This window comes from Schistocerca nitens, chromosome 5, assembly GCF_023898315.1.
Source record: "Schistocerca nitens isolate TAMUIC-IGC-003100 chromosome 5, iqSchNite1.1, whole genome shotgun sequence".
Classification (NCBI taxonomy): Eukaryota; Metazoa; Arthropoda; class Insecta; order Orthoptera; family Acrididae; genus Schistocerca; species Schistocerca nitens.
This window is the reverse complement of record NC_064618.1, coordinates 94,179,003-94,206,116: the sequence shown is the minus strand read 5'-3', so window position 1 is coordinate 94,206,116 and position 27,114 is coordinate 94,179,003. Positions and strand designations below refer to the sequence as shown.

Here is a 27,114-nt window from a genome sequence, read left to right as displayed (position 1 = left end):
GATTCACTGTTTGTCCCTCTGGTACCCAATCAATGTGCACAATCCCTTTGATGTCAAAAAAAAAAAAAAAAAAAAAATCATCATTGCCTTGAATTTCGATTTTGACATTCGTGTTTTTTTTGTCGTGGAGAACCAGGAGTTTTCCAATGCATCGATTGGCGTTTAGTTTCGGGATCGTAACTAAAAAACCACGATTCATCGCAAGTAATAACATTTTGTAAGAAGGTGGGATCACTTTCAATGTTTTCCAGGATGTCAGAACAAATCATTCTTCGGCGTTCCTTCTGTTCAATTGTGAGACACTTTGGAACCATTTTTGAACACACTTTGTTCATGTTGAAACTTTCATGAAGAATCTGCCTAACACTTTCCTTGTCAACTCCTGTTAACTCAGACACTGCTCTGATTGTTAAACGGCGAGCTTGTCGAACAAGTTTACCGATTTTTTCAATGTTTGCATCAGTTTTTGCTGACAATGGTCTGCCAGTGCGAGTGTCATCACTGGTGTCTTCGCGGCCATCTTTAAATCGTTTAAACCACTCAAACACTTGTGTTCGCGATAAACAATCATCGCCGTACACTTGTTGTAACATTACAAACGTTTCACTTGCAGATTTTCCTAGTTTGAAACAAAATTTGATGTTAACACGCTGTTCTTTCTGTACACTCAACATTTTCCGACGCACAGACAAAACGTCAACTACTTAAAACAGACGCCACGGGCAGACTGAGTGCAGGAGGCAGATGAAACTCGAGCAGTAGGCGGAGCGAGAGTCACGTGACAGGCCACGCGACTTTCAGCCTTATTGCATTCGTTTTATTGTTTCACCAGTACTAGTCCGGTTTTTTTCTAGCCACACCTCGTATATGTCTATAAGAAAAATTTCTTGTTACTTGCTTTTAAAGAAAAATATACAGCAGTTCTTGTATGCATAATGGAAGATGCTACAATCGATATAGGCGTCTCGTGTTGTGTGCTATTTAAATATCGTGTATACTTACGTCGTGGAAAAAACTGGTGTGCTGCGACCATTATCCTGACATTTCCTGGAAAACCACTCTTGCTAATTTGTACTCAAATAGTTTGAAACGATTTTAGGGAAGTTGGGGACGTAGCGACCCACCTGTACTTGTATGGTGGTGCTCTCGAAGGCGTTGTAGAGCATGGGCAGCACCTCGCTGCGGATGTCGTCGCGCGGCGTCTTCTCCAGGATGACGTGCAGGTTCTCCAGCAGAGTCACCGTCGCCTGGATCGACTTCGGGATCGAGAAGACGCTCCTGCAAAAATTTTAAACTTTTTGTCACTGCCGCATCGATCGCAGAGTAGAAATAGTGCATGCATAGGATAAAAACAAGTGCCAATTAGAAAGGAAATAGTGGTACACGCTTGAAAACATAATGACAAGTTTTATTCGCAACACTATTACCTGAATACATATAGACTGCTAATCAGCTCTACGGGAAGTGTGAATCAATACATACATGCTTATGTGCAAAACTTTCAACGTAATAACTGTGTCTTTCAAGATACGCTTTGGTTAATTCAAGAAATTCTTGCATTGTGTTTGAGAAGTTTTCAGCATTTATGCCTGTTAAGTTGTTAGATGGACCTGTGCCTCGTTCTCTTACCAGGATGCGTTAGTTTAGAGAAAAGAAAGATGTCAGCAATTCCCAAATGAAATTCTATAAAGTGTAACGTTAACAATCCATCTGTAGAGGACGAGTTGTTTGAGGATGATGCCGGAGCAGCCACAGAACACCACCCGAGTGACACCCCTCACCAGACTGCCACGAACGTGTGCTGTGCTGTGCTGGGCGATAAATACATGATTACGAGTGTACTGTGAAGCGGCTCAATGGCAGTATACGATGTGATCAAAAGTTAAACAAGAGTATGCCTGTCCTAAAAAATGTAAATTATGTCCTCTGCAGTGTATAGTTCCCCTATATCCCGTCATCTGAATTTTCTCAATTTCTATCAGCTATCCTCAATTTATAAACAATTTCCATCAACAATTTTCGTTTTATAAACAATCTCCATCAACAATTTCCACTAATATTACGTCCTCTGAATTGAAAATTGAATTTTACAGTGAAAATACGATTTTACCTCACAAATTCAGGATTCCCACCAAAATTTGGAATTCCTGCCAATAGGGCAGGTGAGGGAGGGAGATGGAGAGGGGATGAGCAGGGGAGAGGAGGGGGAGCGGGTGGGCACCCACGAGATAGCTGGGGAGAACCTGTGACATCTTCCAGGGGTGGGAGTGTCGATGGGGTGGGGGGGATGGGGATAATTAATTGATCAATTAATTAATTTTCATATCAACATGATAGCAAAAGCGCACCAGGAAACCCATCATCATACTACTCACAGCACCACACCCCGCTATTGGTAGTGTACTACAGTATAATCAAAACCCAAACTGAGACACAGTGTGCTACCTTTTTAAGATGCTGGTCTTTGCTAACATAGCATTTATGAGACATTTTGGTGTAAGTATGCTCCGCACCTGAAGATTCTATTGGACATTTATTCAACTGAAGTGTAATGGGTCTATCTTTTTTAACCTAATATGTCTCGCTTTCCTTGCAAAGGAATGTAGCTGCACCATTGCTCCAATATTTGGGACATTCGTCATAATGTTACAGATGTTCACTAAAATTGTCGCCAACCACGTAGAATAAATATTGGATCTTAATTAACCAAGGCATCACGGTGTGGACATGGCAGAATCGGCCATTGTGATTGGTAAAATGGCAGTGGTACAATAGACAAAGTGAGTATGAAATGCGACTTTTCCTGAGATCCATAGATTTAGGGAAAACCCAGTATTCAGCTGGAACAAAATACACAGGAGTGCAAAACGTAAGGACAGAAGTAACTTTTGCATGACATGTCACTGCTTAGAACCAGGTCTCGATGAAATTTGGACCATACATAGAAAGAACTACCACAAAATAGTACTGAAAGAAATAAGCACTGAGACGAACAGAAATTACCCTTTTATTCAAAGACAATAACATCACTGACGTCAACTAGATTGACGATGGTCCTGCGGCATGGCGGGTTATAAATGCTTGCTCTTCGTCGTACTGTTCACTGCAAAATTTCCACCTACCTGTTTCTCTGCATACGTATGTACTGCACTGACGACGTAAAAGCAGCGTTGAAGAAAACGCCGTCAATACTTACGTTGCAAAGCCCACGTAAACTCTGATAGGAAGCTATCCTCTAAATTCTTATAATACTTCTTGGGTGGAAAATGGTTGCTTCGTTCTCTCAGTAAAATGTCAAAATACTGAAACGAGTATTTTATTCTATTTCAGTTAAAAAAAAGTACCTAGCATCAGCCCACATGTAACTGACAAACAACATCACTGTGCTCAGTTCACAGTTCATGCAACCCAGTACACACGCAAGGCAGCCAGAAATGTACTTAAATCGAACCCGAACAATTAAGCGATTTCACAGTCAATACTCTGCTACTTTATCTGAGTTTCACATTCAGTCCTTTTCAGTGGATTTCTATTAAAGAAATTGCTCGCCGAATATTCCATATACGGATACGAAAAATGCCACGTGGAATTTTACAAAGGCCGAAAGTTCACCTGCGTTTATCTTTCCAACAAAACAATTCTAGAACTTCCAAACTTCACAAAACTGTCCGTAAATGCAGCTGCTTCTACGGCAACACAATCTGGATGCGTAATTCTAATAACTTCTTCATTTTACACATTATGACGCCTGAAACGTTCGACACGACCCGCACGTCCAATAGCTGACTAGCGACTGTTTCATGCTGCTGCTTCAACAGCCTACAACTACCTGGCAGTGCGCGGGAACTGCTAAACTCTGATTGGTTGATAACAATGACCAGCCAATCAGAACAGTCGTTCGAGTTCATTCTTGAGCCAAAATTGTCCTAAGCTAATCACTATTCCCAGTTGCAATCACATCATTTCAATATGCAAATATTAATATAATGTTTAACAAAACCAAACGATAGGAAAACTAGTCTGGGAATTTATTTAGGAAACTTTTACTCTGCAAACTGCTATTCTGGCTGCCATCTTATAAAAGCCAGTACTCTTAGAAATACATCATCAGCAATGAGGGGAAAACACAACTTTCCCACTACACAGTTACGTAATGTGGTACGTTATATAATATTGAACTTCTATGTATGTCCCACTTACATACTCTCACTCATTTTCATTCATTCAACAACAACAAAACAAATAGATATTAATTAAATAATAATCTTTTCTGGATTTTATATTACGAAAATGAAAAGCAGTTAAAATTTTTAATATGAAAAATCCAAATAAATTGACCTGACATTTTGTGAACTCCAGTAATTATTTCAAATGACACTGAAAGGCAAACCGTTATTATTCCTAACTGAGTTTTTTAGTCTAAGTGTCGGTTTGGGGTGTTTTAGGTAATTTCCTCTAGCTCCGAAACTAAGATAGAAGGCTGAAATTTTTTATATCATATTCTCTTGAATAACAAAAGGCAGTGTATCGACTTTAAACAATATTAAATAATATTTAATATAGTTTATTTAGATTCTTACGGGTTTCAATATTCAGTCGCTCCAAGTGACACAGATACCGCTTCCCACGGCTAGCATAGTGACAGGTGTGAATGAGTCATTGCTAAGACACAACTGGCTGTCTCCTTCACAGCCAATGGCTCCAATGCTACGGCCTGTTCTGCGAAGTAGCTTACAGCAGTAAAGTTATCGCATATTGACTCGTGGCGTTACAGTCCCCTGGACGTTACAAGCTGTGGGACATGGTTTTTAATAGCGTATGTGAACACCACGGGCGGCAATGCATGTTCTAAAAAGTTCTTCCAAGGTGGCCACAAGCTTGGTAGAGAGTTGTTATGCTACGGTGTGCCATTTCTCCACCAGCGCAGTTGACGATTGCTGAATGGCCGTTGCTGCACCACGTGACGTGGATGTATTGCAGTACGCCTCCCCAGCACATGCCATATGTGGTCGATGGGATTTGTCAGGTGAACAGGCAGGCCAGTTCATGCGCCGAATATCCTCTCATTACAAGACCTGCACTGTTCGATGTGGTCGTGCATTGTCATCTACAAAAATGAAGTCAGCGCCGAATGCACCGCTGAAAATACGCACGTGGGGGACGAATACAGTGTCACAATAACGTTAGCACGTGAGTCTACTGAGTTTCAAGAATTTGGTCATTACGCCCTTGCCACATTATGGCTCTCCGTAACACCTGGGGGGGACTGCTGACCTCAGAAGTTAAGTCCCATAGTGCTCAGAGCCATCTGAACCATTTTGAACCTGGATCACCAAAACGGTCATGTGCGACAACATACCTCTCACCATATGAGGGTACGTCTAGAATCACCACTCAGACTGAACCTGCTCTCGTCTGAGAAGTGCACGCGACCCCACCACGCCTCGTCGGTCCAATCCCTACGCTCTTGGAACCATCGCAAACGCCGCCGCCGATATGCGGATGTCATCGGAACACAACATACTGGCCGTCGGGCACATGGAGTCGCCGCAGCACTCTGGAGCGTAAGATTAAGTGCCTTGCGGTCCTCTTAAATCTGACTGCAACTGCACCCGCTCTTTGACGCGGGTCCATTCTCGCCCGTTGCACAATGTAGCGGTAATCTATTGCTGCAGTTGACCTTCTCTCCCTCGGGCAGCAGTGCCTGTGATTCGGAATGCTCCTCATGCACGTCAAATAATGCTGCGGGCAATACCAAGCCTTCTTCCAGTTTTCCAAAGAGTCTTCCCATGTGAAAAGATGCAAATGTTGCCTCCGTGCCATGTCGTAATGAGGAACACGACCACACTACTCGCTGATTGATACACACTCTGTGAGCTGGTGCGTTTTCTGGCGCCAGTTTCCATCGATCGTCATTTTGATCTTTGAGTCGACTTCGATTCTTATTTGTCTTCTGCTCATCTTTGGCGGCGCGGTTCTAACGCCAGCGCATGCGCTCTGCTAGTGAGGTGTGTCGGAATCAAAGACCTTGTAAAAAATAACTAGACTCACTTATGGCGCTGCAGTCGCGGGATAATTTGAACCTTCGGCTGGACGCCATTATAGTGGTTGTAGTCTGATGTGTTGTGTAGCATTGTTGTTTATGAAGACCCTGATTCAACATTGTATATTTGTTGGGGCGTATATACAGTATTTGTTACTCGTAATTCTACTGTCTATACGTTCCAATCAAAAGAAGTACAATGGTGAAGAGTTGTGCAGCGATTAATTGTACAAATAAATTCGAGAAAAGAACGAATATTACATTTCACAGGTATGTGGATATTTTAAGTTGTTTTGTATGTCAGTGTACTTGCTTAATAAATGTTTTTGTAACACGGTATTAGCGTAATGTCTGTGCATCTATTTGCAGGTTTCCTTTCTCAAAACCATAGCTCTTACAAAAATGGTTACACGCTGTCAGGAGACAAGATTTCCGACCGACAGAATAACTTTTTATATGTTCTGATCATTTTGAAGAAAGTTGGCTGATCGGTAGTGTTTTCATGGTCTAGGTTACGTTGAAACTTGATAATTTGGTCGTGAGTTGCCAAAGCACTATGCCATATATAACGCACTTCTCGTCATAAAATCTAAAGCAAGGTAGAGTCAGAAAATATCTATTAATATAAAATCTATTAATATAGTCGGCAAATCTTCGAGTATTTTGATGCATTTTGCGTACATCTATCGTAAACGAACTACGAAAAATGCTAGGGGTCCAGTACATAACTTTTATCTACGGCAGATTCCATGCAGTACGTAAGATAAATTCATAAACAGTTACTAGTTGCTGTTTGTTCATAAATTAAAAAGTATATTGTAGTAACGTATTTAAATGGGGCATTATGTTTGTGGCCTAACTCAAGGGAAGGCATTTTATAACCAAAAGTGATGTATAAACATTCGAACTCCGCGCGTCAGTTTACCACTCTAATGGCCGCCGCCCAGCTATTCAATTTATCCGCTCTTCACAGTCGACCACTCGTGCGGTTGTGGGGGCCTGGTCGGAATCGGCAGTGAGCGGGAGTCACATGGGACTGTGTACGAAGGCAGAGGGCGGCAAGAGGACGAGTCGGACAACGAAGGAGCGTGGCCAGCGGCTACGGCGTGTTGAGTCGTGAGGGCAGATCCACCGCCCATGGTGATTTGGTTTTCCTAGAGGTCGGAAGGATAAGCTACTTTGAGTCTGTTATAAGCTACGCCGGCCGATTGAATTCTAGTCGCCGAGTTGCTTCGGTGGGTTGCGTGCGGCTTAATTGAATATGCCAGTGTACTAAAAATCCTTTGGAATTGTTTTTGTTGTTTATCACCTATCTCGGTGTCGTGACTAACTATCTTGACGGCAGTTGAGGAAGTGTGGCTACGCCGAACCAACCGACATGAAGTGCGGTTAAAGTGGGTGGAAGCGTGCTGGGCCCATAACCCAGAGGTCCGTGGATCGTAACCACGCTCTGCTACCATTGATACATGGTAATGGTAATGACACACCAAAATCACGATAGTAATCCGTTGTAGTTGCTACACATATTATTGCAAACAAAAGCTTTATAAAATGACAATCACAGTAATACAGGAGACTGCCTTACAAGGCAAAATCACTTGGACACATAACAGATTTCTTTAACCGGAACAAGACCCACAAAAGTTGAAATTTGAATATGACTACGTAAATATACTCAGGTAAAGCTTTACTTAAATAGTACAACTGTCCACACAATTCCCATCAGAACTCTCATTACTTCCACTCAGCTGAGGAACAGATTAAGGGTAAGAACACAGACCTTTTAAGGTTTGGCAAGCCAACTTTCCTAAATAAATCTAAATACAAATGACTAAAACAATTAAGGAGGTGCTTTAATGTTGACAAAGCCAATCTTCAAATTTACTTAGTTGATTAATCAACAATATTCTTAGAATGATTACAACTAGAAGATGACCATATGACAATACCCATAAAATGAGGTCGCTTCAATATTGCGTGTGAATTAGCGATAGACGCGAGAAGACCAAGGATTCAAATTAATACGAGAGATCCATGAGACAGGAAATGACATAGAAATGTCCTCAATCTTGCACTGCAATTGAACTTTCTCGTTCCATCAACTGCCTTGAGTTGCGGGGACAGCCACTCGCCATGTGACGTCCAACTTCCTGTGCTTAACTGGGAGACCTCTGGCAACATGCTCCCCAACTTTCATTCACTTTCACTGAGTTGTTAATATATCATATTACTTTATGTGTTTCGTTCTTAAATTTTGCAGAATGTTGCATGTCCTTATAGCTTTAAGTTGAATCATCAGAATTTCGTAACCAGTACATGCATTTCTCGAGAGCCGAAGTTATCTACCCTGCATCGTGTCTTAATCAAAATGATCCACTTGCTTTTGTCCACAGTTTATCCTAAGCAATGAAAATGAGGAACAAACGATTACCAGACGCAAGCATCGCATGTGGAATCGAAACGTCCAAACAATGGAAGGATTCATTTGAGATCTGCCTTTGTTCTTTATACCTCATACCGCAGCGGGGAGTGTTGGAACACTTTTCGGACTTCGACGTCTATCGAGCTTTGTAACAAGGGTTTAATATATTTTATTATACCATTTTTAAATGTCAGCATTGACTTTTAACGTGGTGCGGTCTTTTTTCTGAAATTTCAAGAATTACCCCAAAAAAGTAAAGTTTTTCGAAATGTGAAAAAGTGGTCACGTACCTAGGAACATGTACTCTACTGAAATTTAAAAGTGCTGCATTTGAGGAAATTTTGCCAGTACCGTATTTAACAGTCTCTCTGTTTCATTGTTCTTCTGTGACATCAAAATAATCAGTGAAACCAAAAGCCATTTACAAGTTATACACGTTTTGAGATACAAGTTATTCAAAACTAACACAAAACTGCATAATGAAGACAGGTAGAATTACTAAGATATTAGAGAGACTCAATTCATATGCAGATATCAAGTTTCCACGATAAAAGAGTGTCTTCTATTCCAAGGTACAGGATGGTGTACGACCGACGAAGTATGGCTTAACCGTTCACACGCTATATAGCTACTTTTAAAAATGTATAGACTTTTATGTGCCATAAAATTCTGTTACTGAAGACTTAACAATATCTTTAAAACAGTTTTAATACATTATGTGGCACTAAAATGTCATCATCATTTCCTTTTATATTAGCAGATCCTTTGGCTCTTCGTGAGTGTTGAACTGAATGGTGCCCAAGACACAGCCTCGTGTTCCACTACAACGAAAATAACAGGAAATGTTAGAAATTGCAAATGGTTGTCCCTAGTACGCATACCTTCATCTGTTTCTAAAATCGATCACCTGATTGAAACACCGACCAAGAAATATCAAGTGTTCCAAGGTGCACTATGGGCCAGGTACAGCACTGTCCTCTTGATTTCAGTCGCCAGTAAATGTTTTATTGAGGTGGTGATTTCAAACATTTGGTATTCACTCTGCAGGTTTTATTACTGACGTACCCATCCCGTTTGTATGAGCTGAGGACATCGAAGAAAGGCGTGTACCGCGTAGCATAAAAAGTGGGACCAAGGATGTTTTTAATACTCTCTGTTTGACGAAAATGGATATTATTTTGCGCTGATGGCCTCTGCTTTGTGTTAGCACTCTTTTGTTAAATGTTAAAGCCAGTTTCAAGGTGAATAGAATATATCTAGAGGTAAAGTAGTCCTCTTAAGTTCCCAGATCACATGCTGTTCTCTGTTAGTTATAGTATCGTTTGGGTCTTGGAAAAACTATGTGGTTGCCGGTTCAGCTAGCAGGAAACATGCTGACACATCATTTAGTGCAGTTGTAAGTAGTCTTGCACCAAAAAAATCTTTGTTCGAAAGTCTGAGAAAAATAGAGGTAAGGTATAGGGAAAGACACATAACTACAAAATACGTTCACGAACCAAGAGATTACATTAAGAACGGCACACCAAGGATGAAGTGCTAATATTAGAAAGTACGTAAGACAGGGATATAGTCTTCCACCGCTATTGTTCATTCTATACACCGAAGCAGCAATGACCGAAATATGAGAAAGGTTCAATAGTGGGATTAAAATTCAAAATGAAAATATAACACTGGTAAGATTCGTTTATGACTTTGTGTCCTCGGTGAATATGAAAAAGATTTACAGAACAAGTTGATCGCAATGAACAGTACAATGAGTGCAGAATATGCACTGAGAGTAAAGTAAAGAAAGGTGAAGGTAATGAGATGTAACAGAAATGACATTAGCGATAAACTTAACAATAAGAATGGGGTTCACGAAATAGGTGAAGTCAAGGCATTCTGTTATCTGAGAAGCAAAATAACAAGTGACGGACGAGGTCAGGGGCATATAAGAAGCAGAGCAGCAGAGGCAAAGGGGGAATTCCTGGCCATTAGAGGTGTACTGGTATCAAACATACGTCTTAATTTGAAGGATTAGGAGCACAGAATTGTGAATCGTGGGCTGTGGGAAAACTGGAACTGAAGAGAATCGAAGTATTTGAGATTTCTTGCTACAGAAGAATGTTGAAAATTACGTGGAATGATAAGATAAAGAGGAGGTTCACAGAAACGGCGAGGAAAGGAACGTATGGAAAAAAACAAGACGAAGGGCCAAGATAATAGGACGTGTGTTAAGACGTTAGGGAACAACTTTCATGGCACTATAGAAGGCAGTAGAGGGTGAAAACTAAGAGGAAAGACATTAAATTCAGCCGATAAAACAATGAGGGACGTAGGGTGCATGTGCTACTGTGAGATGAAGAGGTTGCCACACGAGAGGAATTCGTTGCCGACCTCATATACCCAATCAGTAGACTGATAACAAAAGAAAAGTATTCTTTCAGTAAAAATCAACGCGCTGAAACGTTTAAGATATGACATTACCAAAAATGAAGCTTTTAGTCTTGGCTGGTGGTTCGTGTACACATTGGAAGACCGCCACCCTTAGAGAGTCCATTACCTTGGTTTCTCCGGGTACGGCTGTCATTCTGGAACTCGACAAAAGACTCAATTCAGCGCAAGAATTTCAATGAAACCTTCGCCCTACGATGTAACTGCATATATGTAGCAGAGCGCAGCTTGATGTATAACATAAGGTTTCCGGTTTTTTCGCGGTGTTACCCTCTTTGCCATTACACCAGATCCGACTTGTGGTAGCCATTGAATGTCGCCTTTGTTCAGTCGGAAAGTCATAGGTTGGCCTTTCCACCAATCCGCCTTAGGTGGGGACCTTGCGAGAGCGCAGAGTCGGCTGGTGTCCTTGCTGCGTGTTGCTGCTGCGTCCTCCGGATGATACGGTGCACAGCCCACATAGAAGAACACCGAGCTGGCTACAACTCAGTTGCAACATAGAGAGGGCGCACAGGACACGGACTTTGTTATGCCTCCCTCCTACATCAAGCAAATAATTAGCACATGACATCAATCCGCAAACGTGAACATGAGCGCACTCACTGCTGCATTCAGTTTGAAGTACCTCAATCATGAGACAACCCCAGACAGTATAAGGTCAGTGTCTCAGCGGGTATCTCAGGACTCATATACAGTCTCCACTTGGATGAGCCAAAAGGAACATTATACAGTGATGTTGATCATAATTCGGTGGGTTTAGAATTATACCAGTGTTTAATGGCAGATCAGTGCAAGAGAACTTTGAACTATATTGACACGCACTCAAGTTGTGTAGTTAAAAATTCTACCAATAAATCAATCGAAATTGTTGCTAATCTGTTTTGCCAGCTACTTTTGCCATAGCTGTCGCCTAACCCTGCTTGGTGCTGTTAGCGCAGCCAACAAAGACCGTAACTTTCCACTGGGAGAAAAACAAGCGTAGTCGCAAATTTTTATATTGGGGTAGGAGGGGGCGCCAGAACTACGAAGAACATACTAAAATGTCCTGATAGAGGGGTTGTGTGGATGGGGGAGGGCGGAGGGGCGTAGGCGTGTAACGGTCACTTCTTCGGTTTTGCTTCAACATCTCGACAACCGTGAAAATGTCTCCCAGCGTAAAATCAAACTATATTAAATTTCCTACAACAATTTTTTCTCTAGGACTAACAATTCCCGCGTTCCAGGACATGGAAAAATCGTAGATTATTAAAAATAGTGTTTTAATGGTATGAAAGTGACATTAATTGTTAAACGAAGTTGCTTAAGAATAAATATTAAATTTCTGTACACATCTAAGTACAGTAGAACCGTATTAAGAGATAAATTACGTTCCGAGAGCGTAACGGGGTCGAAAAGCAGAGGTGGAGGTTAGAAGCGTGAGGGAAGCTAGGTCGCCGGGTGGTGGCCGGGCACTTCCCTCTTTTATGGTAGGTCCGAAAAATGAAGAGCGAACAGGCAGTTCCTCATCCTCTGAACCGCACAACGTCACAAAAAGCCACTACAGGGCCTTTCACAAAATTATACTGATCCTTCCGCTGCTCGCCTTATCAATCACCGGGGATGCAGTGCGCATACATACTCGAGGGTCTTTGCTTTCCACACAGCGCGTTAACACTACTGGGGTACACATATGGATTACTAATAACACTAACGCGACAAACGCATATGGACAAAATATACTTAAATCTCTGCACACTCTTCTCCAATGTTAGAGAGAAATTTATTCAGTCATCCTGTAGCGTTCTTCGAGGACAGGCAATTTCCCCCACTTCAGTTTACTCTGATAGACTACACTGTTCCAACATTACATGTTCAGCTCTCTTATATGAACAGACAAAATGAGTTCACTGAACTCGTATTTATATAGTGGAGTAATTTTTAGTTTACTGAGATTTGCAGTTGTTGAGAGAGGTTTTACGCAAAAGACCTTTCTATAAACAATGGCTCAGTAGCGGTTAGTTTGTAAGTGTGATGTCGTCAGTGACCTGTGTAGTGTTGGTGGGAAAGGGGCTGAACTGGTAAATATGGCATGTTGCTACTGTCTTTTGTAGACAGCATACTGTAAACCCATATGCCGCGTTGTAGTTAGTTGCTGGTGAGTTATGAATGACCAGAAACTTACTGCATTTCTCTCACCATTAATTGTCTTAGTGGTAGACTGCAAGAAACTCTTTCATTCAGGAATCCAACTCGGAAATTATTAGTCCTAGAGAAAACATGGACATGATATTTGTTGTTCCATAAAAACACGGGAGAACTGTCGGATATCAGTAACGTCCTGCCACGATATTTCGGCGCAGAGTTTTCTGGCCATCTTCAGGTGAGTACCACTGTAGTACTGTACTAGTACAGTGGTACTCACCTGAAGATGGCCAGAAGACTCTGCGCCGAAATATTGTGGCAGGACGTTACTCATATCCGGCAGTTCTCACGTGTTTTTATGGAACAATCAGTACGCCGGGAAAGCTTTAAACATCACATGATATTTGTTGTTGGAAATTTAATGTACTTTAATTTCTCACCGGTAAATATTTTTGCTGGAAGCAGAGTTTTTCGAGAAAAAAACATAAAAAGTAACCTTTAAATGGCTCCCCTCCGCTACACTCATACCCAACCGTCCCGATATTTAGTATGCTGTTCACGGCAGTCCCTGCTACCACTATAAAAATTTGCGACTACATGAATTTTTTCACGCAATTTTCCCTCGTTGACTAAGTGAGGAGTCTGTATATGTGCTGTATGTAAGCAAGCCACTTCGTTAACAACAGCGACTTCGATGGTAGTGGCTCTGTTCGTACCACATTTGCATGTTTCATGTAGAATGAAGTTGGTGAATACGACAGGAGGCAAGTCGTGCGTCCTCTGCGGTGGAGGTGGTGTTCTAAAGTATTTAACAGTTAACTAGGGAATTAGTGATTATTCATCATCAATGAAGTCATTCTTCTTATAGCGAAACTAGGATCCAAAAGTACATTCCCTTGTGCGGATGTGTAATGCTGCTTAGTCGTTTTCTGACTTTCCACGTGAGTACTGCCGTTCAGTGAGATTGCATGGGATCGACGGGAAGCGGCGTCACATCAGATCCGATAGCCGTTAGTACGTGGTTTCTGTTTAAGTTTACAGACTAGGTGCAGTTTCATTGAAAGCAAAAAGTTATACTTGTTTCTGTAGCGTGTTGTAGCGTGGCGTTTTTGTGACTTTTGGCTCTTAATTTGGATTGTTATGCATCCTTGTGTGCGTGTGTGTGTGTGGGGGGGGGGGGGGGGTGGAGGTTGTTGGTTTAAGTTAGCAGCCAGCTGCAAGCGGAGCGTGATCTGTGAGTGGTCTACATATTCCAGTCCAGTGACCGGACCTCGGAAACTTTCTATATGTACATATGTAACTGGAGAGCACGAATCCTTGGTTTTGGGAGCAGCGGCAAGTTTATTCCTGTCTTGCAGGTCGAGGGGACGCTGGCGACCCATATTAAGACTGAATTTATAAGTTTAAGGGCGGAGAAAATTGATCCAGGTCCGCCAGCGAACTTTACGGACTATGTGCATTTTGAGCTTCTCGCGGCGTAATGAATAATCCATTAAATTTCGGGCATGCAGCCGCGCAAATAAAATTTCTTCTACTGATATTTCGGCCGCGTATCGTCCGGCCATCTTCAGAGCGAGTCACAAGACTGACGTCAAGTTTTTTTTTTTCTTTATTGATTTTCAATTCCCCCCGAAGGGGACGGGCTTGCAGCAGCTTACTACGCTGCCCTACAGCCTACAGACTTTTTTTAAATAAAAGAAGAAGAAAGAAACAAGGAAAAACAGGCGATAAAATGGCGATTTAAAGTGTAAAATGGCGTAAAATTGCGGAAAGTTAAAACAGAAAGCAAAAGGGGTTGGCAATGTAGATAAAAGACACAGGAATCAGACAAGTAACATAGTAGACACACAATTAAAAAACATGGTGACAATCTGGTTTCTGTTCGCAAGAGATAAAAGGCACACCCAGCGACAGTATGATGGCCGTTCGCAACAAGTCCCAAAAAACACAACACGGAACACTCACTATAAAACACGCACTGTAGAACACTCACTGTAGAACACTGCACGAAAGTGGCAGCACAAAGACGACTCTCCCCAGCCACAGGCAGATGGGGGGGGGGGGGGACCTGCAGGAGCGGGAAAAACAAGGAGGGAGGAGAGGAAAAAAAACGAAAAGGGGGGGGGGAACCAAGGAGGGAGAGGACTAATAAAGATGGGAGAAGGGCAGATGCGAGAGGGAATGAGAGGAGGCATAGGAGGGAAATGTAAAAGGACGCGGGGGAGAGAAGGGGGCAAAGAGAGGGGAGGCGGGGAAGAAAGAGGATGGAAGGGGTGGAGAGGGAGCCCGGGAAAAGGGCAGAGGAAAGGAGGGGGAGTGAGGATCAGAGTTGATAGGAGGGATAAACGGAGGGAGAGAGGGCATCATCCGGGAGGGGGAGTTGATGGAAGCCACCTTGGGAAAGGAGATGTAGGGTGTAGAGATGGAGGGTAGGGGGGACACAACGGTGAAGACGGGGCAGGGGGCAGGGGGCAGGGATCGGAGAGGAGCAACCAGGGGGTGAGGGGGTTCAAGACGGCGGGAGGTGTAGAGGATGCGGATATGTTCGAGGAATAGGAGCAGATGGGGGAAAGGAATGAGATCATAGAGGATCCGCATGGGGGACGGGAGGCGTATACGGAAGGCGAGGCGGAGTGCATGACGCTCAAGGATCTGGAGGGACTTATAGAATTTGGGGGGGGGGGCAGATATCCAGGCAGGACTGGCATAACAGAGGATGGGACGGATTAAGGATTTGTAGGTGTGGAGGATGGTAGAGGGGTGCAACCCCCATGTCCAGCCGGAGAGGAGTTTGAGGAGTCGGAGGTGGTTGTGGGCTTTGGATTGGATGGAGTGGAGATGAGGGATCCAGGTGAGGTGATGGTCAATGGTGAGGCCAAGGTAGGTGAGGGTGGGGGTGAGGTGGACAGGACGGGCGCAGACAGTAAGGGAGAAATCCAGGAGCCAGAAGGAGCGAGTGGTACGACCTACGATGATTGCCTTGGTCTTGGAAGGGTTGAGTTTCAGGAGCCACTGGTTACACCATACAGCAAAAAGGTCAAGGTGATTCTGGAGAAGGCGTTGGGACCGTTGGAGGGTAGGAGCGAGGGCGAGGAATGCGGTGTCATCCGCATATTGCAAGAGGTGTACTGGAGGGGGGGGGGTTGGGGCATATCTGCCGTGTACAGGAGGTAGAGGAGAGGGGAGAGGACAGAGCCCTGGGGCACATCTGCAGAGGTGTAGAAGGTGTAGGAAGTGGCATTATGGATGATAACATAGGAGGGGCGGTGGGAGAGGAAGGAGGCCACCAGACGGATGTAGTTGATAGGAAGGGCGTAGGTTTGGAGTTTAAACAGGAGACCAGGATGCCAGACACGGTCGTAGGCCTTTTCGAGGTCAAGGGAGACAAAAATGGCGGAGCGACAGGAGTTAAGCTGGAGGGAGAGGAGATGAGTGAGGCAGAGGAGTTGGTCATCAGCAGAGAAGGAAGGTCGAAAGCCACATCGGGTGTTTGGGAGGAGGTGGTTTTGGCGGAGGTGGTGATGGATGCGCCGGGAAACGATGGATTCCAAGAGCTTGCTGAACACCGATGTGAGACAGATAGGACGATAGGAAGAGGCATCAGATGGAGGCTTGTTGGGTTTGGAGAACATCAGGATACGGGAGGTTTTCCACAGGTCGGGATAGAAGCCAGTGGCAAGGATGACATTGTAGAGGGTGGCAAGGAGTGAAAGGAATGAGGGAGGGCAGTGTTTGAGGTGGCGGTAGGTAACGCAGTCGTGGCCGGGAGCAGTGTTGCGTTTGGTGCGGAGTGTGAGGCTGATGTCCTGGGTAGTGATGGGAGTGTTAAGTTCAGATGGTGGTGTGTACTGACGACAAGATGCCAAGCGCGGCCTTATATGCTCCACCGCGGCGGTACTGCGCCAGCGGGTCACAGATGGTGGTCGGCGGCAGAGACATACGTTTACACATGCTCCGCCTGTGGCGAAGGCGTACGGACATTCGATGTGCTTATCGATGTTTGATCGCGGCGGTGACACGATGACGACTTCTCTGCAATTTAATTACTCCAAGAGCCGGATTCCATGCTTATTACAACCAGACAAGTCAGCTGTGGCCGAACATTGTATTGATACGGGTCATTCCATGAATTACAGTGATGTGAAGATTTTAACATCCACCTGTTCTTTTTGGGAATCTGTATTCAAGGAAGCTATAGAAATTCGATTAGCCAACAATTTAATAAACAGAGATAATGGTTTTAATTTGGACAAAGCATGGAATCCGGCTCTTGGAGTAATTAAATTGCAGAGAACTCGTCATCGTGTCACCGCCGCCGATCAAACATCGATAAGCACATCGAATGTCCGTACGCCTTCGCCACAGGCGGAGCATGTGTAAGCGTATGTCTCTGCCGCCGACCACCATCTGTGACCCGCATGCGCAGTACCGCCGCGGTGGAGCACATAAGACCCCGCACTTGGCACCTTGTCGTCCAGGCGATCATTGTAGGCAAAACCACCCCTTCCTTCCGCCTCCTTGATTTCTATCTCACCATCTATGGCCGTCCTATCGCCCTCATTCCCACCCTTAAATACCTTGGCGTCACCCTCGACCGTCGCCTCTCCTGGACTCCCCACCTCCAGACAATCCAAGCCAAGGCACGCTCCCGACTCAGTCTCCTCAAGCTCCTCTCCGACCGTACGTGGGGTCTGGACCCCTCCACCATCCTCCACACCTATAAGTCCCTCATCCGCCCTATCCTTTGTTATGCCCATCCGGCTTGGATCTCCGCTCCCCCTACCTTTTATAAATCCCTCCAAATCCTTGAACGTCATGCTCTCCGCCTCGCCTATCGCATCCGTCTCCCCTCCCCCACGCGGATCCTGTACAATCTCATCCCCTTCCCCCACCTCCTCCTTTTCCTTGAAAGGATATGGAACCTGTACACCTCCCGCAAACTCGATCCTCCTCACCCGCTCGTCTCCCCAATCCTCTCCCACCCCCGCCCGCTGCCGCGCCTGTATTCGCACGTCCCACCCGGTCTCCATCTCTCCACCCTCCTTACCCTCTCCCAAGGTGGCTTCCGCCAGCTTCCCCTCCCTGATGATGCCCTCCTCCCTTCCATCTACCCCTCCTACCAACTTTGATCCTCCCGCCCTCCTCCTGTGCTTGCTCCTCTGGGCACCCTCCCTCCGTTCTCTCCCTTTTTCCCTCCCTCCTCCTTTTCCCCCCTCCTCCCCCGGACCTCCCCTCCCCTGTCCCTCTCCTCTTGCCCCCGTCTCCTCCGCCATTGGCATCCTTTTTCTCCCCTCTCCCCGACCTCACCCCTGTTCCCCTCTTGGCAGGTCCCCGGTCTCGCACACGCTAAGTGGACATTCGCGCGCCGGATATCACCGCCATCAGTGTTTCGTGTGTGCCGTCATGTTTAGTGTTCAGTGTTCATCGTCACACTCCATCGTTCACCAGTGCCATCGTCTTCTTCAGTGTTTGTGCGTCGTATCAACAGTTTGCAGTTTGGATTATCATCGAGTGTGAACGGCTCCGTGTTTGTTTTTATGTGTCTGCTGTTTTATTGCCCACCGTTCTGTCACTTATGTGTCTTCTCAGTGTTTCTTCTCTTTGTGTATCCTCTGGCTGAAGAGCGGCGTAGAATGCTGCTGACAGCCTGCCTGTTGTACAGGTTTAAAATAACAATAAAGAAAAAAAAAACCACCTTGTCGTCAGTCTTGTGACTCGCTCTGAAGATGGCCGGACGATACGCGGCCGAAATATCAGTAGAAGAAATTTCATTTGCGCGGCTGCATGCCCGAAATTTAATGGATTTTACGGACTATATCTGCAGGCAAAAGGAATGCGTAATTTGCCTCGCGCGCGGCACGCCGCTCAAGTTTTCGCGGTTTCTGGCGGCGGCACCGAGGTCAGGCTGAGCGGCGGATCTCACCTGAAGGCGGGCAGGATGATGGACTCGTACTCCTCGATGGTGCACTCCTGGACCAGGAAGATGATGGGCTGCAGCACGGCGGCCAGCACCTCCTGCGTCTTCATCTCCTGCTGCAGACTCGGCCACACGTGCTGGAACCACAGTTTCTGCAACAAGCGCACCGCGCCACACTCCGTTAGTACCGAGGATACAGGTGTCACGCAAGCAGAAATAGGCTGGCCGTGCAGCTTATTGCCTCAAACCTTTCAGTAGAGGAAGTAGTACAAATATCGAATACCATTTTGTTTACCGTTCACAAGTTTTTCAATTTTTCACATTAAGGAAACAAAATATCTGTAGCTCATACTGCGGGATGTACTTCAATGCTTCCTATAACTTCGATTACATGCTACGTTAGGAACATTTCTAAATTAGGCTTAACACAAAGTTTGTCAGTTTTGCGTCTTAAGATTTTGGGGTACAAGTATAGAATAGTCACAACTACCAGCCAGTGTCCCATGTACTACACTTAGCAAACAAAGGCCATAAACTCAACCTGCTGGAAGCCCTGGAAATTTACGAACATTTTGCTCACAGTCCAGATCTCATCCCTAATGACCAGACACAGCTCAACACTTCCCCTCTCCTAAACTTCATATAATCATCTTTGTTGTTCATTACTTCCAACACTCTCTCTTCCAACATATTCCCTCTATTCATTAAGTTGTTTTGTTTTGTTGAAGATGTCTTTGTATTCCACATAGACTGTAGTTTCAATAGTTAAGGCTTTCTTTTAACTGGTACTTGTATTACTGTCCATGTTTAACACCCCCTGTAGTTGTCTCATCAAATACTGTTCATATTTTACTTTGCTCATGTATGTAATGAAAACTGTTACGCACCCACTGCTTTGATTATAATGTTAATGTTAAAATGCAGTACCACCACACTCTCAAACTGTAGGTTCCCTCAAACACCTACATTTATTTATTTCTGTTTATCTTATTGATATTGCGTAAGTTCCTTATGTATTCTGTAGTTACATTGATAACTGTCTCTTTAATTGGTTGCGTATCACTCTCTGTGTTTCATACCTCCTGAAGCAGCCTTGTCTAGTACTAATTTTATTTTATTTTACTAGTTCTGTTTATTAATAGAAACTGTTATGTAGGCATGCTATTCCTGTTTTGTGCTAAAGGTTTTCCTGTCGACTCCATTGTTATTTACAGTTTTACTTTTTCATTGCAAAGATGTTACTTACTATATGTTTCTACTTCAGTCTAGATGTGTTACTTCCCTTCCAATGTTGTTTGCTAACATTTAACTTCTTTGGTGACAATACTCAGTAAATGTCTGAAGATGGCCTAGTAAGCCGAAAACCGGTTAACAATAAAAGTAATATTGTAGAACAAAAGCAAACTGGTGCTTTTCATTTATTATAATGTTGTTCTACCAAGAACCGACGGAAGATTCTGTTAATATAATAGTCAATTTCTTTCAAATTTGTCAAAGTTTAAACAAAAAATGGAGAATCTAATAAATCACTATCAAAGCAAACACTGTACAACATAATAAAACAACAGAAAAACACGAAATATACCATTTCCATTTATTAAATATTCTCACATTTTCTCTTGTGAAACCTAGAGCTCTATTAAATGAGACTGCTGTTAGTTTTCGAATCGAAACATCCTTTCTCTGCCGCTTCAAGGAAAGGCGTAACCACCCTCTTCCAGCCTCTTCACCCAAAAATGGATCCTGGATATTATTGGCTTTGGCAAACTGAAATGCGATCTGTTGAAGATACTTTAGAGTAAGTCCAAAAAATTTAGTTTCCATTGTCATGCTGTATTCAATCAGCTGTTGTTCCTGTTCGTTAAGTGGACCAGTTTTTCGTCCAAGTTCGGTCTCTGAGGCTAAATCAGCTGGTAAATCTGATTTTACTAGCCCACATAGAGTGGCCCCGCGAATTTGGAGAGTTTTTTCTGCCTTTAAGTAGTGCATCTTCTTTTCTCTAACATTTTTAATTCATATATGAATGCAGGGTCTCGCGGCGATAACATTGAATAAAATGTTCTCGGGTTTCCAACCGCGTCAATTGCTTAAAATTACACGAGCTTTCGGCCAAGCACTCCTTGGCCATTGTCAAGTGGTATGCTGCCAGTGGGCTGTTGGTGCGCCCTTATATACGCTAGCTGCCGGCTGTGACGTCACTGGTGCTCGTGACATTGCCATATATGGGCATGTTTTGAGTCGGCGTTCGATGTGTCCTCTTCAACCGCGCGATCGCTAGATCCCACGCAGCGCTGAGCTGCAAGCCACCGTCTCTATTCAGGATGTTTGCGGTAATTTTTATTTCAATAGCTTCCTTTATTAAAGTTCTTTTTATTACAGTTCTGGGACAGTTTCTCTTCTAGAGACCTGCGGTACACCGCTGCAAGAAGGGGGGCAAGTTCCTTCGCGTACTCTGTGTGAAATCGAACTGGTATCCCATCAGGTCCAGCGGCCTTTCCTCTTTTGAGCGATTGTAATTGTTTTTCTATCCCTCTGTCATCTGTTTCGATATCTACCATTTTGTCGTCTGTGCGACAATCTAGAGAAAGAACTACAGTGCAGTCATCCTCTGTGAAACTGCTCTGGAAAAAGACATTTAGTATTTCGGCCTTTAGTATGTCATCCTCCGTTTCAGTACCATTTTGGTCACAGATTGTCTGGACATTTTGTTTTGATCCACCTACCGCTTTGACATAAGACCAAAATTTCTTTGGGTTTTCTGCCACCTACTGCAAGAACACCAAATGAAACACTCCAGTCAAAACAACCTAATTCGCAAACTAGCCGGGGCACAGTGGGGCTCACATCCACAAACTATTCGCTCTTCTGCAACGGCACTGTGCTTTTCTACTGCCGAATATGCTGGTACAGGTCATCTCATGGCAGACTAGTAGACACTGCTGTCAACGAAATCTGCAGGTTGATTACAGGTTGCTTAAGACCTACCCCAACTGATAAGCTCTACTACCTGGCTGGAATAGCGCCACCATGGGTACGCAGAGCAGTGGCTGCCAACTTGGAGAGACTGAAAGTGGAACAGAACAGTGTCCACCCACTGCATGGACATAATCCACCACAGCAACGGCTGAGCTCGCGAAAGAGCTTCCTGAGGACATCTGAGAAGCTCACCGTTTCGCCAGAGAAAGCAAGGATGGAGTTACGGAAGAAGTTGACGCCTTACCTGCGCAGATGGATGCCAGAAGCTGTACAACTACCACATGGACACAATGAAAGCTGGCTGGTGTGGAAATCTGTAAACAGATAACGATCAGGAGCTGGACGATCCAGAGACAACCTGAAGAGATGGGACTTCATAACGGAAGACACGTCCTGTGACTGTGGACAACGACAAACCACAAGCCACATGCTTCGGTGCCCTTTGTGCTCTACATCCTGCGCGAAGAACGATCTCCTGCAAGCCACTCCAAGCGCCTGTAATATAAATACAATTTGTACCTATATGTATATATATACTGATGTGTATGGCTACTGTAAATTTGTATGTTTCTGACTCGAGAATAATCATAATTTATGGGGATTGACGCATACTGAGTTTTGGTGTTTATGGCCAACACGCGCTCTACTGCAGATGAAGCCACCGTGGAGAATTCGCCGAGACCTTCGCTTTTGTGAACGTGTCTCAAGGACTGGCCACAGAAAATGAATGGCAAAATTTTATGTACGTACTAAGCAATCAACCATAACTTCAGGGCGTCATTCCAGTCCAAAACCGGTTAGAAATCAAATAGCAAATAATTTCTTTTCGAATTTACTAGCTTCCTGACTGATTCCATGCGGCCAGCCACGAACTCCTCTCTCGTGCTAACGTCTTTATCTCAGTGTACTTTTTCCACCCTATATCCTGAATTATATGTTGGATGTATTCCAATCCGTGTTTCGCCCTATTTTACCCTCTACAGTTCCCTGTAGTACGACGTAAGTTATTCCCTGATGATAACAATGTGCGACCGCACCGAAGAGCACAAATGGGGCAGCTCTTGGAACGAGACGACATTCTGCGAGTGGACTGGTCTGCCAATTCGCCTGACTTTAATCCCATCGAGCATGTGCGGCATGCATTGGGTAGAGGTATTACAGCACATTCACATGCACCGTCGGCCATCCAGAAATTGTAAACCGCGCTGGTGAGGGATTGGAACGCCCTACCAGAACTCCTTACCAACATTGTGGCCGGCGTCGAAGCTCGTTTCACAAGTGGTGCCGTCCCTGGTGAGGGCACAGCGTATTAAGAACCATTTCCCGGCTTTTGTAATGTCCAGAGGACCATAATGAATCTCGGCGACTTCAATGTAATTACTGTGTTTGAATAAAAGTGTCAGTCGAGTGAGGTGGCGCAGTGGTTAACACACTGGACTCTCATTCGGGAGGACGACGGTTCAAATCCGCGTCCCGCCATCCTAATTTAGGTTTTCCGTGATTTCCTTAAATCACTTCAGGCAAATTACGGGATAATTCCTTTGAAAGGGCACGGCCGATTTCCTTCCCCATCTTACCCTCACCCGATGAGACCGGTGACCTAGCTGTTTGGTCCCCTCCCCCAAATCACCCACCCTAAAAGTGTCAGTTCTGTTCGTTCCTTTGCGTATTTGTTTCAGATATCTCCTGTAGTATACTGTAGCAGTTCTTTGGAGTTATAGTCTAAGTTTTATAGAGCTGTGATACTTGGCAGTGTTGGTTGTTGTTGTTGGGTTGTTTTTGGGGAAGGAGACCAGACAGCGAGGTCATCGGTCTCATCGGATTAGGGAAGGATGGGGAAGGAAGTCGGCCGTGCCCTTTGAAAGGAACCATCCCGGCATTTGCCTGGAGCGATTTAGGGAAATCACGGAAAACCTAAATCAGGATGGTCGGACGTGGGATTGAACCGTCGTCCTCCCGAATGCGAGTCCAGTGCCTAACCACTGCGCCACCTCGCTCGGTAGTGTTGGTTCAAATGGCTCTGAGCACCATGGGACTTAACTTCTAAGGTCATCAGGCAACTAGAACTTAGAACTACTTAAACCTAACTAACCTAAGGACATCACACACATCGATGCCCGAGGCAGGATTCGAGCTTGCGACCGTAGCGGCCGCGCGGTTCCAGACTGTAGCGCCTAGAACCGCTTGGCCACTCCGGCCGGAGTTGGCAGTGTCACATCATGCGAAAGTTATCTTCATCCTTAAGTTTTGCCCACCTGTCTATACGTAGTTTTAAAAATATGTAGAATTTTACTCGACATAAAATTCTGTTACTGAGAATCAACAATCTCTTCCATACAGCTACAACATTTTATGCAGCACTTCATGTACAGAACTCAAAATACCTAAAGATTCTCCACAAAAAGCACGCCATATCTAACAACAAAAACAGTAGAAAACGCCGGAAACCGCTTATGCCGGCCTGTTGTGCGGAACGCTTCCCACAACATAAGTTAAGCCAAATTAATCAGTAATTCACAGATAAAAATAAACAACAGGGTAACTAAGGGAAATCGATAAGTAACTGCTCTGATGTAAACTGTTGGTTAAACGTCACAGAAAAATTTTTAAACATAACAAATAAAATTCAGGCTATAACTTCCAACCAATGTAGCGTGTGAAAGCTACGTCATAAAATTACTTTAAAAGAAGTAAGAAAAACGCTTAAGTGACTAACCAGCGATTAAGAATTCCATAAATGTATGGTTATCAATCTCATATATGATAAACAGGCTACCGTCTGCCCTACAAAATAGTATACAATAACACCATTACTTTCAGATCCCCTGATGATGGCAATAGTGCTGAAACAGGCCTGTCATGATTAAATAAACATCTCAAAAAAGAAGCAGCTTTTTGGACTTAATTCATAATGATTCCGAAATCGATCACTAGATTGAAATATGGGCCAGGAAACGTCGTGTCCTAGGCACAAAGTGCTCGGGGTGCAAAGCTTCTCCGTAGCTTCGAAATTCGACAATCGATTCAGGGAAAGAACACTAAATAAAGATTGCTTGAAAAATTACAAATAAGCTAGAAATGTGGCCATGAAATGAAATCCAAACGTCTGCATTTAACATAACAGATGTATATAATGAGAAGTCCACGCTGTTTGCTATAAACAGCTAAAGGAAGGGGCAGAAGGAATAAACCCTTGACTTATTTTCATGTTCATCGATAAAGCAGCTCCAAAAAACATCTTGTTCTGGAGGTAAAGATAGCAAATTCTTTCCCGAACAATACATTTAATTACTACTAAACTGATTCCAAATTCATACGCAAATGATAGTTAATGTAAGGACGTTTTAAATGAGTTTCATATGTAATATTTTTATATGCGCTGTGTAACTAGAAGAATCCGAAACAAATTTATCAGTTTTCTGTCAAATGCTTTTGGGAATCGTCTGTAGGATAAAGACGGTGTTGTTTTATGACTGTAATTCTGGAATGGACCTACATCATTAACTAAGGTGCCACTTTATTTCTTGAAGCGAAATCTGCTATGAATACTTTTTCGAGTAAGTATGGATACGTAGCTAGAAAAAAGAAAGCACAAGGCGGAGAGCGCTTTTTAATTATGCACGCGGAGCGAGCTGACTTGTTTTCAGTAATTTGCAAGTGAAATACGCTTCTTAAAATTGCTATAAGCGCGCTGAATATTTAAGCACGAAAGTGAAAGACCAATATCCTTTTCGTTCATTCCAGAGGAATAACTGAGTACTATGATAAAAACGCAGTCTCATCTGTTACCTACACTTGGCAATAATAATCATGATACCCAAATTGAAAATTCATGTAATCCTATGAATAAAACCACTGTGCCCGAGAGCCCACTGCCACAAGAAAAATGGAAGAAAAAGAGAAGAGGATTTTATGAAAAATTCTGGGTCCCACCATAGACGAAACTGGCAACTACAAGTTAAGAAGAAACAAAGAACTATGCAAAAATTATCAAACTCTCGCTTCCAGATGCAATCCAGAGAAGGCGGTTCACTTTCTTTCGGCATGTGAAAAGAATGAAGGACAATAGATTAACGGAAAGAATACTGCAATATTTCAACAACAAAAATAATAAGAATGAAATGAAATGAACAATAAAGAAAACAAAATATCCAAGGCCAGTTCTGTGTGCAATGTCACTACATACAAGTTGTGTTTACTATCATCTCTGCATGATACTTTCACGTTTGACCAGGACTGGCGTTTAGACTGTAATTCTGGTAGCCTACAAACAGCCAATTATTTTTGTGGTTATTTTCGTCTTGAGCACTGTAATAAGCGTACCGTCATTCCAAACGCCCTACGATGATCCAGCTGCAGTACGGCAATCTGTACAGTGCTATACGTCCATACAGCTACGCTAAATCCTGGTCGCTTCTTTGCAGTTCGTTGTTCCCATATCCAGAAATGTCATCTGAATTACAAAAGACCTATGATTTTTGTAAGGGATTTTGTTCTGCGAATAAATACTATGTTATATGTCTACAGCATTGTCATTTTGTAACACTATAACGTTAAAGTAATATTTTTTTATATTTTTTGAAGTATCATTTATACATGCAAAAATATTCGTTTTCCTGTAGCTTCGAAATTTCACCTGTGAGAAAAACAAAATACGTTTCAAGTATTTGATTCGCATTTTGTGAAATGATCATTTACAACCACTGCAATTTTATGCAAGTTATTATTACACAGAGTGTGCCAGTAGGGAACTGTTAGAGTTAAGTATTTTTACATTTGTCAGTAAACTGTGAGATCCATTTCACGTATGCCTGGCAGACGTCTACACGGCACCGTGTAAAAGGCCGTGATATGGAGATCTATAACGCGTTTAAAATTAGTTGCAACCTCTGACAGATCAGTACGGAGCGAGTGGAGGGAAGCGTGGTTGCTAGCAGGTTCGTTTAAAAAACTGCCAGACTGCTAAAAAACAGGCTTTAGTGCGCAAGCGAAGAAATGTAGAAATCCGATTTTGGTCTTTGCACTACTTAAACGCATCTCGTCCCATTTCTGGTTAGATTCCCTCGCACAGTGGTGGATAAACACTTGATTTTTATTATCAATGGAGTGTAAACGTGAAATAGCCGAACGCGGGACCTGCAAAAGCTTCGAAGCGATTGATAAACGCGCCACAGACAAAACAAGGGTCAAGTTAAGTGTACG

At 43.6% G+C, this 27,114-nt stretch overlaps 1 protein-coding gene across 1 annotated transcript in view; it reads right to left on the bottom strand.

The window, feature by feature from the left end:
• Positions 1-27,114, bottom strand: part of LOC126260294 (SCY1-like protein 2) — a 963,146-nt gene that overhangs the window by 196,014 nt on the left and 740,018 nt on the right. Inside the window, exons 10-11 of the mRNA XM_049957618.1 lie at positions 18,943-19,088; positions 1,125-1,278 (exon numbers count right to left, since the gene is read on the bottom strand). Of these exons, the coding sequence (XP_049813575.1) occupies positions 1,125-1,278; positions 18,943-19,088 (300 nt within the window). The remainder of the gene's footprint in view (positions 1-1,124; positions 1,279-18,942; positions 19,089-27,114) is intronic.